Source organism: Rhinolophus ferrumequinum, chromosome 15 (genome assembly GCF_004115265.2).
Source record: "Rhinolophus ferrumequinum isolate MPI-CBG mRhiFer1 chromosome 15, mRhiFer1_v1.p, whole genome shotgun sequence".
Taxonomy (NCBI): Eukaryota; Metazoa; Chordata; class Mammalia; order Chiroptera; family Rhinolophidae; genus Rhinolophus; species Rhinolophus ferrumequinum.
In genome coordinates, this window is record NC_046298.1 from 16532849 (window position 1) to 16550569 (window position 17721).

General features: G+C 46.0%; 1 protein-coding gene across 1 annotated transcript; it reads left to right on the forward strand.

Moving 5' to 3' along the window:
* The first annotated feature begins 10205 nt into the window (after positions 1-10205).
* On the forward strand, positions 10206-17448 carry CMTM3 (CKLF like MARVEL transmembrane domain containing 3). The gene is made up of 5 exons (XM_033127975.1): positions 10206-10448; positions 13365-13520; positions 14572-14667; positions 15039-15159; positions 16279-17448. Exons 1-5 carry the CDS (start codon positions 10302-10304, stop codon positions 16305-16307), a joined length of 549 nt encoding a protein of 182 aa, XP_032983866.1. The 5' UTR covers positions 10206-10301; the 3' UTR covers positions 16308-17448.
* The last annotated feature ends 273 nt before the right edge of the window (positions 17449-17721 follow it).

A 17721-nucleotide genomic window follows, 5' to 3' on the forward strand; every position in this document is an offset into this window, starting at 1 on the left:
GGGGGCATTATTACATATGGATCTGGTCAAAATATAGATTCCGAAAAGTCCTAATACATTCAGAATAAAGACAGACACTGTATCCTTAAAACAAAAGAGACTGTAAAAAAGGACAATAAGCTAACAGTTCTTGGGGGTGTGGGGAAACAACTGGCAGATTTTTAAATGTAACATAAAGCCTGAACGATAGAATGGACAAATAGTCATCTGGAAAATAAAGTCCAGGAAATCTTCCAGAAAGGAAAGCCAAAAGACAAGGAGGGATTTATAGAAGAAATTAAGAGAGGCAGGGAGGCTAGATTCAGGAGGTCAAACAACTATCTCCAAGGGATTCCAGAAGGTGAGAACAGAGAAAGGGGAAAGAACCACCCACGAAACAGGAAAACATTTCCTTTGGCTAAGAGCTGCAATCTTCAGATAGAGAGGGACCACCAAGTGTTGAGCCAGGTTTACTGGAAAAGAATCCTCACATCCACATTCTTGGTGAAATATGAGATTCTAAAGATTTAAAAAATCCTAAAAGCTTCCAGAGTGAGAGAAAGACTACAAAGATGTTACTGACAAGAGAACAAAACCGAACATCAAAGGCAATCTGGATATTCGAAAACAAACAGTACCTCCCAAGTTCTGAGGGAAAGGGTGGTTGAGTGAGAAGACAAACAAAAGACAACTTTCTTTTCTTTACAGGTAATGACACCAAGATCACTGTGACAAACACTTGCTAAAAAAATAAAAAAAAAAACATAGTGTAGCAAATTTTTTTTTTAATTCTCAGGGGACTTCCTTTTGTCAAATCTTATATATGGCTATTTTAAAAAGCAAAGTGAAGAAAATGAAAAAATTACACCTCAGCCTTAGGTACATCAACTTAAAAACAATTTATTATGGTAAAATACAGATAAAATTTACCATTTAGTGATATCTAGTACATTCAGTGCTGTTCAACCATTACTACTACTTTTTGTCTTTACCATTCTCTCCTGTCCCAACCCCGAGACATCATCACAGCATCAAACATATGCCAACAAATTAGATGAAATGCACAACTTCCCAGTAACACACAAATTACCTAAACTCACTCAAGAGGAAATAGAAAATCTCAACAGAACAACGAGTAAAGAGATCAAATTAGTAACCAAAAACCTCCCAACAAATAAAAGTCCAGGACCACATGGCTTTATGGTAAGTTCCACCAAACATTTAAAGAATTAATACCAATCCTTCTCAAACTCAAAAATAGAAGACAAAGGAATACTTCCTAACTCATTCTATGTGGCCAGCATTATCCTGATACCAAAGCTAGATAAAGACATCACAAGAAAAAAAACTGGACACCAATATCTGGAAAAATCCTCAACAAAATAGTACAAAACCAAATCTAATAGCATATTAAAAGGATTATACATCATGATCGAGTGGGATTTATCCCAGACTAGCACTACAAAGCTTTTGAAAACTGAACTGACACTGAACTACAGTCCAATGGTGGGGAGGAAATTGTGGCCTGAATCTAACCAGGTTGATTGCCTGCTTTAACAAGGAAAAAAAAACAAAAATGAAAACAATATTCTCTGTAGGAGTCCAACAAATCCAGAATTCATAAAATAATGTTCAAAATGTCCAAGATATAATCAATAATTACTTGACATATGAAGAACTCGAAAAAAATCTCAACACCTTATGAGGGAAAAGAGAATCAACAGACAACACCACCAAGAGATACACCTAGAATAAAATGACACAAGATAGTTAAAAATAAAATGCTTTCATAAAGCCAGTTCTAAGAAGATGAAATAGATATATGCCACCTTATCTCTCTGACTTAATACTAATGAAACACTCTGGACAGTGTATGGAACAGCTCTCTGGGATTTCTCAAAAGTAAATAGCAGCAAGCAGTTTGGAGAAGGAGACCAGAATTTAAAGTACTATTGAACCAATAGTGAATTCACCATTTTATTTTTCCTCTAGCCTAGACTCCCAGACAATACAAAATCCAGAACTATGTACTGGGTGTGGACAGAATGAGATCCAAGAGAAGCCCTCTATTCCTACTTGTTACGGACGGAATATTTGTGTCCCCCCGCCCCCAAAAGTCACATGCTGAAGCCCTAACCTCCCATATTTGGAAATGGGGCCTCTAAGAATATAATTAAGGTTAAGACTGGATGGCTTAAACAACAGAAATTTATTTTCTCACAGTTCTGGAGGCTGGAAGTCCAAAAGAGGTGCCAGCAAATTCAGTTTCTGGTGAGGACTCTCTTCCTAGCTTGCAGACAGCCTCTTTCTGTGTCCTCACGTGACCTTTCCTTTGTGCATTTATGATGAAATAGTGTGAATGAGCTCTCTGTTGTCTTTTCTTATAGGGACACGAATCCTGTTGGAGGAGGGCCCCACCCTTATGACCTCACCAAGAATGATACAAATGTTGGGATGATTAGACAAGGACTTGAAAGAAATTATTACAATCATGCTCTAAGAATAAATGCAATAAATGGAAAGATAGAAAGTCTGAGTGGAGAAATAGAAGGTATAAAAAAGTTAAATGGAAATGTTAGAACTGAATATTCACAATAACCAAAATTTGAAAACTCACTGGATGTGCTTAATAGCAGAATGAAGATGCCAGAAGAAAGAATTCGTGAACTTGAAGATAGATCAATAGAAATTATCCAATCTCCACAAAAGAGAATAAAAAGATTGAAAAAAATGAACAGAGCCTCAGGGACTTTAGAGATGATACCAAAAGGTTCAATTATTTGTATCACTGGATTCCCAGAAGGAGAAAGACTATGGGACAAAAACATTCTGAAGAAATGATGGCTGACAACTTCCCCAAACTGACAAAAGACATAAATTTACAGATATAAGTTCAGTATATTCCAAACAAACAAAATAAACTAAAAAAATCCATGCCTAGATATATCATAATCCAATTTTGAAAACTAAAGATAAAGGGGGAAAAAAATCTTGTAAGTAGCCAGAGAAAAACGATGTACTACTTATAGGGAAAGAACAATTTGAACGACTGAGGATTTCTCATCAGAGAACATGGAGCACAGAAGGAAGTGGCACAGTTTTTATGTGTTGAAAGAATAACGGTCAAAAACAGAATTCTATATCCAGTGAAAATACCCTTCACCAACGAAGGCAAAATAAAGATATTCTCAAAATGTGGAAAACTAAGAGAACACATCACCAGCAGATCTGCTCTGAAAGAACTGCCAGAGGAAGTCCTTTAGACAGAGGGAAATGATATCAGACGGAAACATGAAATTCCAAGGATGATGGATGAGCAACAGAAATAGTAAATATCAGAAAAAATTAAAAATACAACTACTATATGACCCGGAAATTCTGCTTCTGGGTATATATCCAGAGGAAACTAAAACATTAAGTTGAAGAGCTAGGTGCACCCCTATGTTCATTGCAGAGTTATTTACAATAGCCAAGGCATGGAAACAACCCAAGTGTTTATCCAACAGATGAATGGATAAAGAAAATGTGGCACATATACACAATGGAATATTCAGCCATTAAAAAAGAAGGAAACCATGCCATTTGCAGCAACATGGATAGACCTTGAGGACGTTATGCTAAGTGAAGTTAGGTCAGACAAAAAGGCAAATATGCTTTTGCCTTTTACTTAATGCTTTTACTTAATATGCTTTTACTTAATATGTAGAGTCTAAAAAGAAAAAAAAACTCATAAAAAAGTATCAGGTTTGTGGTTACCAGAGGCGGGGGTAGGAGGGATTGGGAATTGGATGAAGGTGGTCAAAAGGTAAAAACTTCCAATTATAAGATTAAATAAGTACTTGAGATGTAATGTATAACATGATGACTCTAGTTAATACTGCTATATGACATATTTGAAAGTTGCTAAGAGAGGAAATCCTAAAAGTTCTCATTACAAGTTAAAAAACATTCCCCTCCCCCCTTTTTTTGTATCTGTATGAGATGAGGCCGGACAGTGCAAGATTTCATCACACTACTCAGAACAGCACACAATTTAAAACTCATGAATTGTTTATTTCTGGACTTTTCCCTTTAATATTTTTGGACCACAGTTGCCCATAGGAAACCGAAAATGTGGAAGGTGAAACCGTGGATAAGAGGGAACTACTGTATCTGGATGAATAGAATATTCTTCTCCTCAGATTCTTTCAAATGTTTTATATTTAAAAGCAAAAATCATAGCATCTGATGAGACTGCCAACGTATGTAGATGTAATACATATGACAACTACAGCAAAAAGAGTAGAGGATAAAAGAACCTATATGGTGGTTGGGTCTCTACATTGCATTTGAAGTGGTAAAATACTAATTCTCAGTAGACTGTGAAAAGTTAAACATGTATATGGAAATCTCTATAGAAAACACTGTACAAAGAGAGTAAAAAACTCAATAGATAACTTACAATGAGATACTAAAAAAAATGTTCAAATAATCCAAAAGAAGGCAGGAAAGGAAAAATGAGAACAAAAACAGAAGGAACAAACAAAACAAATAAAAAAAAAATGGTAGACCTAAATCCAAATATACAAATAATTACATTAAATGTAAATGATCTAAACACACCAATTAAAATACATCAATTGTCAGACGGACTTAAAAAAAAAGACCCAACTATATGTCATCTGTGGGAAACCCACCTTAAATATAAATAGATTAAAAACAAAAGGATGGAAAAAGATAGTCCATGCAAACACCGGTCAAAAGAAACCAGAACGGTTATATAAATATCACAAAATAAATACAGTATAAAGCAAAGATAATAACCAGGGATAGTACATAACGATAAAAGGATCAATTAACCCTATGAAGATATAACAATCCTAAATGTTCCTAACAACAGAGCCTCAAAATGCATGAAGCATAAATGATCGAACTGAAAAAAAATAGACAAATCCACAACTGCTGTTGAAGACATCAACTTTTCTCTCTCAATAATTAACAGAACAGGTATACAGAAAATCAGCAAGGATATAAAAGAACTAAACACCACCACCAATCCACTGAATCTAACTGACATTTATAGAACACTTCACTCAACAAATAAATACACTTTCTTTTCAACTGCATAGAGCATTCACCAAGATGGACCATATCCTGAATCATAAAACAAACCTCAATACATTTAAAAGAACTGAAATCATACAAAGTATGTTCTCTAACCATAATGGAATTAAGCTGCAAATTAATAACAGAAGATAATTGGAAGATCTCCAAATGTTTAGAAATTAAACAACACTCTGCCAAACAATCTGTGGGTCAAAGGTAAAGTCTCAAGAGAAATTAGAAAATATTTTGAAATGAACAAAAATGAAAACACAACATATCGAAATATGTGAGCTGAAACTAAAGTAGTACTTAGAGAGATATTTATAGCATTAAATGCTTATATGATAAAAATGTAAATAAGATATACCAGGTAAATGCTAACAAAAAATAGGTAGGCATGGTGAAATTAATATTAATGAAATAGAATTCAAAGCTAAAAGCGTTCACTAGGAAAAAAGAATTAATAAAACCTTACAATACTCCAGGCACTATTTTAAGATACTTACATATATTAACTCATTTAATCCTTACAATAAGAATATGACTTAGGTACTACTATTATCTCAATTTTGTGGATGGAGAAACTGAGAACAAGAAGAATGGTATAAACATTTTTGACAACATGGTTGGATCTTGAGAGTATAATGCTAAGCGAAATAAGTCAGACAGAAAAAGCAGAGAACCATATGATTTCACTGATATGTGGTATATAAACCAAAAACAACAAAAGAACAAGACAAACAAATGAGAAACAAGAACTCATAGACACAGACAACAGTTTAGTGGTTACCAGAGGGTAAGGGGGGTGGGGGGTGGGAGATGAGGGTAAGGGGGATCAAATATATGGTGATGGAAGGAGAACTGACTCTGGGTGGTGAACACACAATGGGATTTATAGATGATGTAATACAGAATTGTACACCTGAAATCTATGTAATTTTACTAACAATTGTCACCCCAATAAATTTAAAAAAAAAAAAAAGAGTGGTATAACCTTGATTTAAACCCAGGGCTTATGCTCTTAATTGCTACCTCTACTGAACAAAATATATTTGTTCATTTAAGACCATAGCTTAAAATAAAATTAAAAAAGCCTCAAGAACTATTAGAAATGCAAGAACAGAGTAATAAATCTAAAACCTTAATAAGTAGCTTTAACATCCTGTTTTAATAAGTCAAGACATCAAGTAAAAAAAAGGATAAGTATACAGAGGGTTTAAATTAATAATTAACAAAATATATGATATGTAGATAAATTTTGTACCCAACTAAGAGACAATATTCAGTCTTTTTAAACACAAAAGGAACATTTACAAAAATTGACCATTAGGACACAAAGAAAATCTCAATGAATTCCAAAAAGCAGAACATACAGACCTATTCTCTGAAGAAAAATAATAAAATTAGAAATTAACCACAAAAGTATAGCCAAAAATTTATCTAATTAAAAATCTTTAAATGCCGCTTTACATTATTTAAAAATTCATGGATCAGAGAGGAAATTAAAACTGAAACTATGAGCTAATAAGAAATGGATAAAAAACTAGAGCAATAGTTTTGGAATGTGTCCGAAATGGTTGTAAGTGCTTTAGTTTGTAAACAAGAAAGACTTAAATAAAGGATGACACAAATAATAAAATGAAACAAAAACTACGGGCCAATTCTATTTATGAAAATAAAGGCAAAAATCCCAAATAAAAATACTACTAAAATGAATCCAGAGGTTTTTCAAAAAGACAACCCATGACCAAGAAAGGCACATCCCACAACTCTAAAGACGGTGAGCATTAGGAAAATCACTACTGTTCTTCACAGCATTTATAGATTAAAGGAGAAAATCAGCAGGTTCTAAAAAAAAAAAAAAAAAACCTGTATTGTAAAAACTCAAAGTAAAAGACAAATGACAAACCAGGAAAAAATATTCATAACTCACATTCTCACATTTCAGAAAAAGGACTAATTTTCTGAACATATGCATTCTTATCTATCAATTTTTTAAAACCAACAATTTAATACAAAAATATACAAAGTATGTGAAAAGTCAGTTCTCAGAAAAGGAAATGCAAATGGCTCTCACACGGGGGGGGGGGGGGGGGGGGGGGGGGAGGAGGGAAGTGCTCAATCCACTCAGAACGAGAGAAATGCAAATTAAAACTGCCTGGAAAGATTTTGGTTTCTAAATACCATCCTCCAATAAAAAGTAGTGGAGCTTCTTGGAGAAAAGGCTCATTCTAGTCCTGGGGTGGGGAGAATACAAAATGCACCTGAAGCATCTTAAAGTGTCAGAAAATAAGGAAATGGGAAAAAATAAAAAGATGGGGCATTTTACGTACACAGGAGCCCGCCTAATGGCCAAAGATGGAACAACAACCACTAAAATGAAGCACGACAGTATTTGTTAATAATTATAACTGAAAGAGTAAAATAAATCACTGGACGAGAATGGAAAATATTCCTTACACAAAGAATGTAAAGGGAACAAAGCCACGCTCCTTCATCCCACAGCACACATTCCCAGGCGCCATCCTTTGTGAGAGGTTCTGGGCTGGGGCCAGTCCCCAGGGAGCTCACAGCCTGTGGTGCGATGGACAGGGTCACGGGTATCCAGTCCCCTCAATCAAGGTCACCTACCCCGTTCTACTTGCCCTCTCCCTGGGCCCTCTCAGCCACTCTAGTCTGTCACTGTATTTTCTTTTTCTCAGTACCCTTTCAGTAAACTGAGATATAAATTTCATGAAATAAAATGCACCCATGTTAAGTGCACAGTTTGATATGTTCTGGCAAATGTATGTCGCCATGTAACCACCACCCCAGTCAAAATAAAGAACGTTTCCAGTACCCCAGATAGTTTCCTCCTGCCCCAATCCCAGGTAACCACTGATGTGATTTGCCATCATAGCTTAGTTTCACCTGTTCTACAATTTCATAAAAATGCAATCAGAGTATGTACCCTTTTGAGTCTGACTTCTTTCATTCAACATAATATATGCAAAATGCATCCATATTGTTGCATTTATCAATGATTTATTCCTTTTTATTGCTGAGAAGTATTCCCTTGTATGGATGTCCCACAGTTAGTGTATCCTTTCCCCTGTTGAAACACCGGTGGTTTCCACTTTAAGCTATTAAAAACAACCACTGTGAACATTGGTATACAAGCCTTTGTATACACATGTGCTTTCATTTCTCTCGGGTAAATACCTATGAGTAAAATGGCTGGGTCATATGGTAGGCCGCTGTTTAACTTTTTAAGAAACAGCTCCAAACTGGTAGTAACAATTGACACCTGGGTCAACAGTGCCTGAGAGTTCCAGCTGCTACACATCTTCACCAGCACTTAAATAGTAGCTTCCCTTTTTATTAAGCCATCTTAATAGGTATAGTATCTCACTGTGCCTTTAATTCGCATTTCTAGAGGTCTACTGATGTTGAGAATCTTTTCATGTGCTTATTGGAAGTTTATACATCTTCGTTGAATTGTGTGTTCAAATCTTTGGCCCCGTTTTAAAATCACCCGGGTTGTTTCATTACTGAGTGGTATAGTTTTGAGCCACATTTGAATTAGCACAGGTCAGAATCAGGTGGGCCTCCGTTTTAACCCTCACCTGGCCTCCCCTCAGAAAATGTGGGGTAAATTCCAAACACCAGGGCCTGGGCACCCACAGTCTATCTCTTCCTGCTGGCCGCTAGCTCAGTCCTTTTTCCCACCCAGGCTGCCGGGCTGCCCTCCGAACCTGCCAAACACCTCTGAGCAGCAATCATCTTATTCAGGATTCTCTGGACACACTTAGTGTTTATCCATGTCCACCCACCCCCAAATAACCTGGGCCTTCCCCGCATCTTGGGCTTCTAGCTCTGCTGTTGAATGAATAAATAAATGAGTGAATAAGTGCCTCTTACCTAGCTGGAGAGGTCAGTGAAGTCTTCTCTGAGGAAGTGATGCTGCATCATGATCACAGAAGACTAAAGAGGAACTGATCAGATAACAATCTGGAAAAACAGCACTTCAGGCAGAAGGGTCAGCATGTGCAAAGGCCCCATGGCAGGAGGGAGTCTGGTTTGTTCAAGAAACTGTGAGAAGGCACATCAGTGAGAGAGACAGAGAGTACAGGGCAGTAAGGGGTTATGTTTTTAGTCCCTATACCAAGACCCCCTACCAAGCAAGATGTAAAGCTCCCAAGTTTCCATTGGTGAGTGGATGGAGGGGACCATGATTGAGGACTTAAGCATCCCTCTGGCTGCTTCCTCAGATCAAGACAGGGAGAAGACAGGAGTGGTCTGGGATCTAGTGGAGGTCATGATGGTGGTGAGAAGTGGACCTTGATGAAAGCGTAGGAGGAGAAGATGTGCTGCCTTGATGGATTGATGGTGAGGGTGAGGGAAAACAAGGGCAATCGCCAAGGGACTCTGGCTCTTGGGGTGGAAGGATGAATGGCGGTGCCCCTTGCAGAGGCGCAGGCACAGGGAGAATGTCATGCGCTGGGTCTTGGTCACACTGAACTGCAGAGGCCCAAGAGGGTGTGGGGGGGGGGCGGGGGTGGTGTGTGCTGTGTTGTGGCTGAGAGGTGTGGGTGGGTGTCCTCCGGGATAAGTGGGGTGGAATGGCAGAATCCAGGCCTGGGGCAGCCAACAGATGCTGGCAGGGGAGGCTGGGCTGGCCAAGGTTGGGAGGGCTGAGGGGTCTCCAGGGGAGAAAGAGAGAGGAAGTGGGGTCGGGAGCTGACAGCGAGGTCCAAGCCACAGGACTAGGCAGTCTCGCTGTTGGATGCCTAGTGTCCTGAGTCCCGGAGGTGCACATATGCATGAAGCTAGGACCGGGAGACAGCGAGTGTAGAGAACCCTTCAAGGCAAGAAGAGATGGGTGGGAGCTCCGACGGGTGTTCAGGGGTGGCAAAAAGGTCTCGAACCGCCAGGACAGGGGTGAGAGAAGAATGTGTGGGGTCTGAGGAGGCCCCAGGCCAGCACAGCGGCGGGTCCGGACCAGCACGGGCCCAAGCAGCCTGGATAGCCCGGGTCCGAAGGGAGGAGGAGGAAGGAGGGCGGAAGAGGGGAAGAAGGGAAGGAGAGGAGGAGGGGGCAAGAGGGGAGGCGGGGCGGGGGCGGGGCGGGGAGGGGATGCACCCCACCGCTGAGCTCGCCTGCCTTTTCTCTCCTTCCGCACAGCCTGGGTTTCCGCTTCCCTCCCGGGTTCGCGGGCAGAGGGAGCGAGGCCAAGCGTTGTCCGTGCCGCCGTCGCCATGTGGCCCCCAGACCTGGACCCCGACCCGGACCCCGACCCCGCCGGCCGCTCCCCGCCCGGCGCGCCCGTCCCGGGGCTCCGCGCCCTCCTGCCAGCGCGCGCCTTCCTCTGCTCGCTCAAAGGCCGCCTCCTGCTGGCGGAGTCGGTGAGTGCGGCGCGGCGCGACCCCCACCGGCCGGCCCCCTGGGCGGCGCCCCTCGCGAGGCGGGTACGGCTGTCCAGATGTGCCCGGCCGACCCCTCTCGGAGCCGTGCCAAGTTGGGCAAACTTGCCCACGCTTCGGACAGACTCACTGAAGTTCAGCGCGTGGGTTAGAGACGGGGCGGAGCCCGAACCAGGGCCTTCCCGGGTTTTTTACCCGCGAGTGCAAAGCTGGGGACCATAGGGGAGCCTGGGGAGGGGTCCTACGACGCCGCGTCCTGGCCACTGGAAGCGCAGCCCGGCGCTGTGTGACCTCGAGCGCTTCCACCCTCTCTGGGCCCCTTCACGACCCCCCGGGTCGGAGCGCCCTTGCCCGTTTTCCTGGGCGCAGGGAGGGCCGGCCGGGCCTCGAGCTGCGAGGCGGAGACTGGAGTAGTGTGCAACCAGCTGGGAGGGGTACAGCAGAGAGTGGGAAGGGGACCCCCCGGGATTGGGTGAGGCCGGAGCAGTACTGTGGGGGGCGCGCAGGAAGAGGGGCGGGGGCGGAAGCCCAGCGGGGTGACTTCATCCACCTCCTCCCCTCACTCGCTGGGATCCAGCCGCCCCGCCCCCGCTGAGCTTCTTCCTCCTTCCCACATCCCCCACCCCGGCCCATCAAGCCTTTGTCCTCGGGACACTGAAAACTCCGGCATTGTCCGCGTGTAGGGTGGGGATTGGTGTTGGGCCTCCATTGAGGGAAGGTGAGGAAGAAGCCAGGCAAAGGGGAAGCGGGATAGGGGAGGCACTTACTACTTAGATCCCCAGCAACTTTAGAGCCCGCCTTTATTCCCACTTTGCTAATAAGAAAGGTGAGGCCCGAGCATCAAGGTGATTTGACAGGTGAATCAGATGAAGTTCGGGAGACAGCAAAGAGGGAGATGGGGGCCAGAGAAAAAAGGATTCTACCCAGACCTCTCCTTTGTTCTACCCGGAGCAGGTGGCAGGAAGCAGTCCTACCACCTCTTGAGTGCCTAGGGTCAGCCCAACTCCCAGCACCTGCCCAACTCCCAAGTAAGGCACCAGGGCCCAGGACCCACAGCCCTCACTCCAAGGGGTCACCTCCTAGTTGGCCACTCCAGAGATTGGTGGGAGCTTTTGGGGAGAGGCCTTGGATCAATCCATCATTCACTGAGGAGACCCCCACCCCACCCCAGTCAGACCCACCTCGTAGGTCTGGGACATAGCTGGGTGTCAGGAATCTTGGTTGAGGAAGATGAGGAGTGGGGAGGAAGGGTGAGCAGTGGGCACTGACAACAGGAGGGGAGCCACTCCAGGTCACTCCTGTCTCTGGTCATCTCCTGTCTGCCCCCAGGCCCAAGCACATGGGGAGGCTGACGTGGACAGAAAGGGGGAAGAAGTGGCTACCAGGAAATGGGGGATGAGGAAATAGGAATCAAGAGGGGGATCCTCAGAGTCAGGCTTTGGGGATGAGGTTCAGGAAGGGGAGGGACAGAAGAACAGCCCACCACAGAGGAAGTAAAACAGGAGCTATGGACAGGCCAGGTCAGGGTCCCACGGCAGCCTCTCAGCTACCTCTGCCTTAGTTTCCCATCCATTCAAGTTGGGCTCAGCTACCCCCATGGCCATGTTCAGGGCAGATGTGGGTGCCCTGGGGACTCCCTGGGATTTCTGCAGCTCATTTGAAGCAACCACAGTGCTTCCTGTGGGGCATCTAGGCATCCCTACGGGGTCTCTGGGCCCTGCTCCTGGGCCCCATTACAAACTACTCAGCCATGGACATGTTCAAACCTAGCCACAGTGACAGAAACCAGAGCAGATAAAAGCCAGTAGCCCCAGGGCAGGCTTACTTGAGAACTCCATCTGTGGGGTCAGCCAGGTCTGGGTTCAAATTCTGGTGCCCTCTTATTAGCTGCATAACACTGAGCAATCACGTCACTTCTCTGTACCTCAGTCTTCTCATCTGTAAAGTGGGCGGTGAGCAGCATGTGGCACATGGGTGGCTGTTAGGATCCCAGGAGATTGCGCAAGCCCCAGCAGGCACTGGCCCAGTGAACTGCCCCATCACTTGGGCCTGCCCTGCAGTGCACACTCTGTGGAAATAACTGGGGGCTTCTGGCATCCACCAGCACCAGTTCCCACCACAATATGTGGGCCAGGCTGCAGAAAACATTTTGATTCTTATAGTTCCTCAGTGCAGCTCATCCGAAGATCAGCAGGGCCTGAGGTGTCAGTGTCAACACCCCTCTTCTGGATGTTTATGTCTTATTATGAAAATTTGCAAATGTATTAAAAAGCAGGAAGAGTTATTCTGTTAACACCCATATACCCACTACCTAGATTGTACAGTTAACATGTTGCTATATTTTTCACATATCTGTCCATTGATCCATTTTATTTTTTGATACATTTAGAATAAATTGCAGTCATCAGTACATTTCAACTCTAAACACTGCATATCCTTAACTAAGTTTCGGATTTATTTATTTTTCAGGTAAAATGTACATTCAGTGAAAAACACAAATCTTGTGTTGGGAGTGATTTTTTTGAATCTGGTTCCGGCTTAGTGGGCTGCCTTTGAGACTGCTTAGGTTTGATTAGCCCTGTTGGGCACTATCTCAATTGGGTGGATTCTGCCATAGAGCCTGCTGAGGTGGAGGGTTGGGTGGCCTCTTGTGGGGCCGGACACACGGCGATTGGGTCCTGGCAGGGAGCTGGCATGGGGTCAGGACCCAGGGCCATGCCTAGAAACACTGGGGGCAGCATGGGCATGGGCCCCATGACGCGGTTCTAATCCTGGCAGCTGCACAAATGAAGGCAGATCACATCTGCTAAGGGAGCCGCCTCTATTACTGACTGTAGGGAGGCTCAGAGGGGCACTGGGCAAGTGCCAAGCCTCTGACTTCCTCTCCCGATCCCCCAGGGTCTCTCCTTCATCACCTTTGTCTGCTATGTGGCGTCCTCAGCATCTGCCTTCCTCACAGCGCCCCTGCTGGAGTTCCTGCTGGCCCTCTTCTTCCTCTTTGCTGATGCCATGCAGCTGAATGACAAGTGGCAGGGATTGTGCTGGCCCATGATGGTGAGGGCTGGGCCCCAGAAGGAAGGGGTTGGCTGGCCATCACAGAGAGTTGTGCCTTTTGGCCCTCGCCCTTTCATCAATGCGCTGGAGGGGCAGTTTGCCGTTGGTTGGACCCAGGCGGGTAGACTTGGCTTCAGATGATCCGGGCCCCATCACTCAGCAGCCACGTGACCCAGATCAGGTCGCGCACCTCCGGAGCCTCCAGTCTTTCTGTGAGTCAGGGAACCCCAGACGGCATCCTCGCTACTGGCCACCAGGTGGCGCCGGTGCTCCCAGCTAGGCCTGCCGGAATGAGCCTCAGCCGCAGGAATTCAAGCCATTTCCACAGGGGCAGGGCAGGTTAACTGAGGACTTGCAGGGCTTACCCAGACCCCAGTGAACAGCCCTCAAGCAACTGGTTTATCACCTGGGAGGGCCCACAGCCCCACCTCAGACTTCTTGCTGTATGAAATGGGTCAGAGAGAAGGGACAGGAAAGGCTGCATTTGAGCCCTGGTCTCTTGACTTCATACCCAGCATTATCCCTCATGGGCTGCACCCTCTGTGTCCCCATTTTAGGGACAAGTAAGCAGAAAACATAATACATAAATGGATCTGCCACAGGTATGTGGCAAAGCACGGCCCAGGGCCAGATCTCCCCATTAGAGAACCAGAAGGAAGCAGGTGACAGGATTCCAACTTCTCCCTCCCCGCCAAATGGGGATGTCTGCATACAGGGCAGGCCAGCGTGAGCTGCAGCCTGGTCCATACCCTGATGTCCACTGGGCAGAGGGCAGCTGCCCAGCTGGACCAAGGACAGGGCAGTCTCAGCTGCAGGCAGCCCACAGGAGGCACCTGAGCAGGGGCAGGAGTGGGGGGCACCATGGATGCTGGACCTGGGTGTGTCCAGGCTGTCAGGCCATCCTCCTCTGGGAACAGTAGGATTCCGGCCGTTTCAGCCACCCAGTGCCCTTCTGAGCCCCTTATCCCTGCCTCGGCTCCCAGCTGGCCCCCTCCCCTGCTGTGCACTCCAGGGAGCTCAGGGTAGTGTGACCATGCCCCTCTGTCCCCAGGACTTCCTACGCTGTGTCACAGCGGCCCTCATCTACTTTGCCATCTCCATCACCGCTGTTGCCAAATACTCGGACGGCGCTTCCAAAGCAGCCGGGGTGAGTAGCCGCCCTACCCCTGGGAGAGGGGTGCCCAAGTTCACTCCACCTCTCCTAAAGCCCCAGATGCCCCTCAGGACACCCACTTAGCATCTGGGGCATGTTCTATCCCTGCTTAGGCCCCTTGGGCTTTCATATGTATCTCAAGGATTCCAAAGTCCTCTAATTAAAGACCTACTCCTAACCAAATTAACAGCTCATTTTCCTATTTGTCATTAATGGGAGGGGCCTGTGCCTGCCAATCCAAGCTGCTGATCTGAGCAGATAAAAACAGGTGGTGAGGCTGAGGCAGCTGCTTCTCAGACTCCTGGACCAGAGACTTCCAGCTCCCGATGACATGTCCCATCCCCCCGTCCCCCTGTATCACTCAGGTGTTTGGCTTCTTTGCCACCATCGTGTTTGCAGTTGATTTCTACCTGATCTTTAATGACGTGGCCAAATTCCTCAAACAAGGGGACTCTGCAGATGAGACCACAGCCAACAAGGAGGAAGGTGGGTGGCCACCCTGCGAGCTTCCACCCAGGAACCGGGCTGATCACTCAGGATGGTTGGGGCCGGGGCCTTGCTCTCCCTTGGGAACACTTGGCGGGTTTAAGGCTGGAGTAGGAGCATTTCTCTCTCCATGGGCAGGAAGTATTTTCACAGCCTGGTTCTCATATCCCTTCATGCAGCACTGATCATAAAGCCGGTCCCCTTGGAGAAACACCAGGCTCCCTGGGGCCTCAGCCTTTCCAGGAAGGGCAAGCCGAGGGCATGCCTGGCACCTCCTCCTCAGTGAAATCATCCCTGATGAGCCCTCAGGGCAGCCAGCCACTCCGCTTCCACTCCTGGGCACTGCCCACTGGGCTGCAGAGCGGTACCTGACCCAAGCCAGGCCCCCGTGCAGTCTCGCCTGCCCATGGCTTAAGGGCCATAGAACCGGGCTCTCATCCTTAGCACCACTGCGCTCAGGCAAACACGGGCAAGCTCAGGCTTGTTCTGCTTTTTATATCCAAGAAAAGTACAACAGACATTCTGGCCCATCCAACCATGCTTCAGCTCAAAATGGCTATTGTGCCCTTACCTGATTTTATTTTCAAAGAAAAGAAGTTGCAGGTTGGATGGCTGGTTTTTCATCTGTGACAACACAGCCATACCATTATTTCTGATCATAATGTAAAATAAGTTTGGGGGTAAGGGAGTTTGAAACTATAAAATGGCAAAAAAGAAGTTTCCTGATTTTCCAGTATATTTGAGTTTCTTAAACAAGAAAATATGTGTCCTCACGTTGTCCTTCTACATTGCGGGGTAGGGTTAGGGTGCAGATGTACAACCCTGACACCCCCAGGTGAGAACAGCTCAGGAGACTTAGGGGAGCCTGGAGCCCCAGAGGAAAGGGCATCTGGGCTCCCACCACCAGTTGACTGCGCCCTGGAGGTGACAGCAGCTGCCTGTGGAGGGCCCCAGGCCCTCATACCACGCAGACCCCACCCACAGCACGGTCAGCTGCAAGAGGGGCCTAACTAAGCTCAGGGCTCCAGCATACAGCCCGGCTGTGCCTCTGCAGAGACTGCTCCCAGGCACCACTGGCCAGGAAACTCCTGCCAAGCCTCCTCTTTGCTTTTCTTTCAGAAGAGAATTCCGACTCCGACTCCGATTGAAGGCCTGCCCTGCCCTGGCAACCCGAGCCACGCAGGCCTTCACTCCTGCACTCTGACCCGCTGGCCGGAGCGTGGCCAGGGGACCGGCTGTGTTGGGGAGGCTGTGACTTCTCAAGCAGCAGCGGGAGTTGCTGATAGAGCGGGCCTCCTCACAGCCCCCAGGGGATGTTCCTGAGCCCCGCACACAAGACGGATCCCCTTGGCTTAGCGTCTCTAACCACTGCACAGGAGGGCATTGTGAATATTCCGCCACTCCTCCACATTTCCGTCCCACAGACCGTAAGCCCTTTAACCTCTGCCAAACATAAGCACAAAGGACAAAGCAGATAGAGCCTTGCTACCCAGGAAGCATTTCTGGGAAGCACTTCATGCCAGGAGCGGGGGGACAGGATGGGACAGGGGACAAGTAAGACAGAAACCACTGTGGGGCCAACCCAGCAGGCCCCAGTGGCTTTTGTCTGCATTGGTGCCCCTGCTCATGCCAGACACTTTTGTTGAGAATGATCCTTCCAAGATTTTTTGGTTCAAGGAGCATCCGTTTTCATTCTTGAAGCAGGGAGAAAAACTGACCTTTGCCCTATCATCTAAGAGAAGAGTGGGTCTTAGTGCCCATAACTGCCACCTCACACTCCTGGAGACCATGTCTTCTCCAGGTGACATGACCATTCTGGGTCTAAGACTTTCAAAGAAAAGCTCGTAGATTACCAGGTCCAAAAGATGAAGGTACCAAAGGATGAAATAGCAGTGACAGCGTCCTGGGTAGCTGGGCAGGCCCAGCCAAACCCTCTCTTTCCCTGGGGGCCCACCAGCAGGCAACAGGCTCTTGGGCAGTCAGGACAATGCTTCGAGGCACCAGAGCAGGTCTTCTGACCACCTCATGAGGTGAAACGTGCTTTCTGTGTCCCCTAAGCACCTATGCTGTGTATATATATCTTCAGTGGGATTTTTGTAACTTTATATAATTTTTTTTTACACAAAAGCTGCTTCTTAAATAGCATTTCCTGTGACCTAAGAGGCCTCATGAATGAGCCAGAGTTCTGGACCCCTTTTTGAGCATTTGTAACTTGTGTTCTTCTCTTGCATGTGAGTCTCCTACCCTGAAAAAAAGCCATAAAGGATTAAAAACCAGACTGACCACCTGCTTTGAGTGTGTGTGTTTGAAAACAACCTGCCACCCAGAGCAACACTATCCGGTATCACGCTTCCGCAGACTGGTCACATACATGGTGTGAATCCTGACAGCTCCAGGCGACAGCGACAACACACATGCCCCTGCTCCCTGCCAGGCACCCCACTGAGCGTCTCACGCATGTGCTTATTTACTCCTCACACAATCCTGTTTTACAGCCCAGGAAACTGACAGAAGGTTCGGTAACTTTCCCAGGTCGTCACAGCTCCTTTGAGGAGGCCCAGG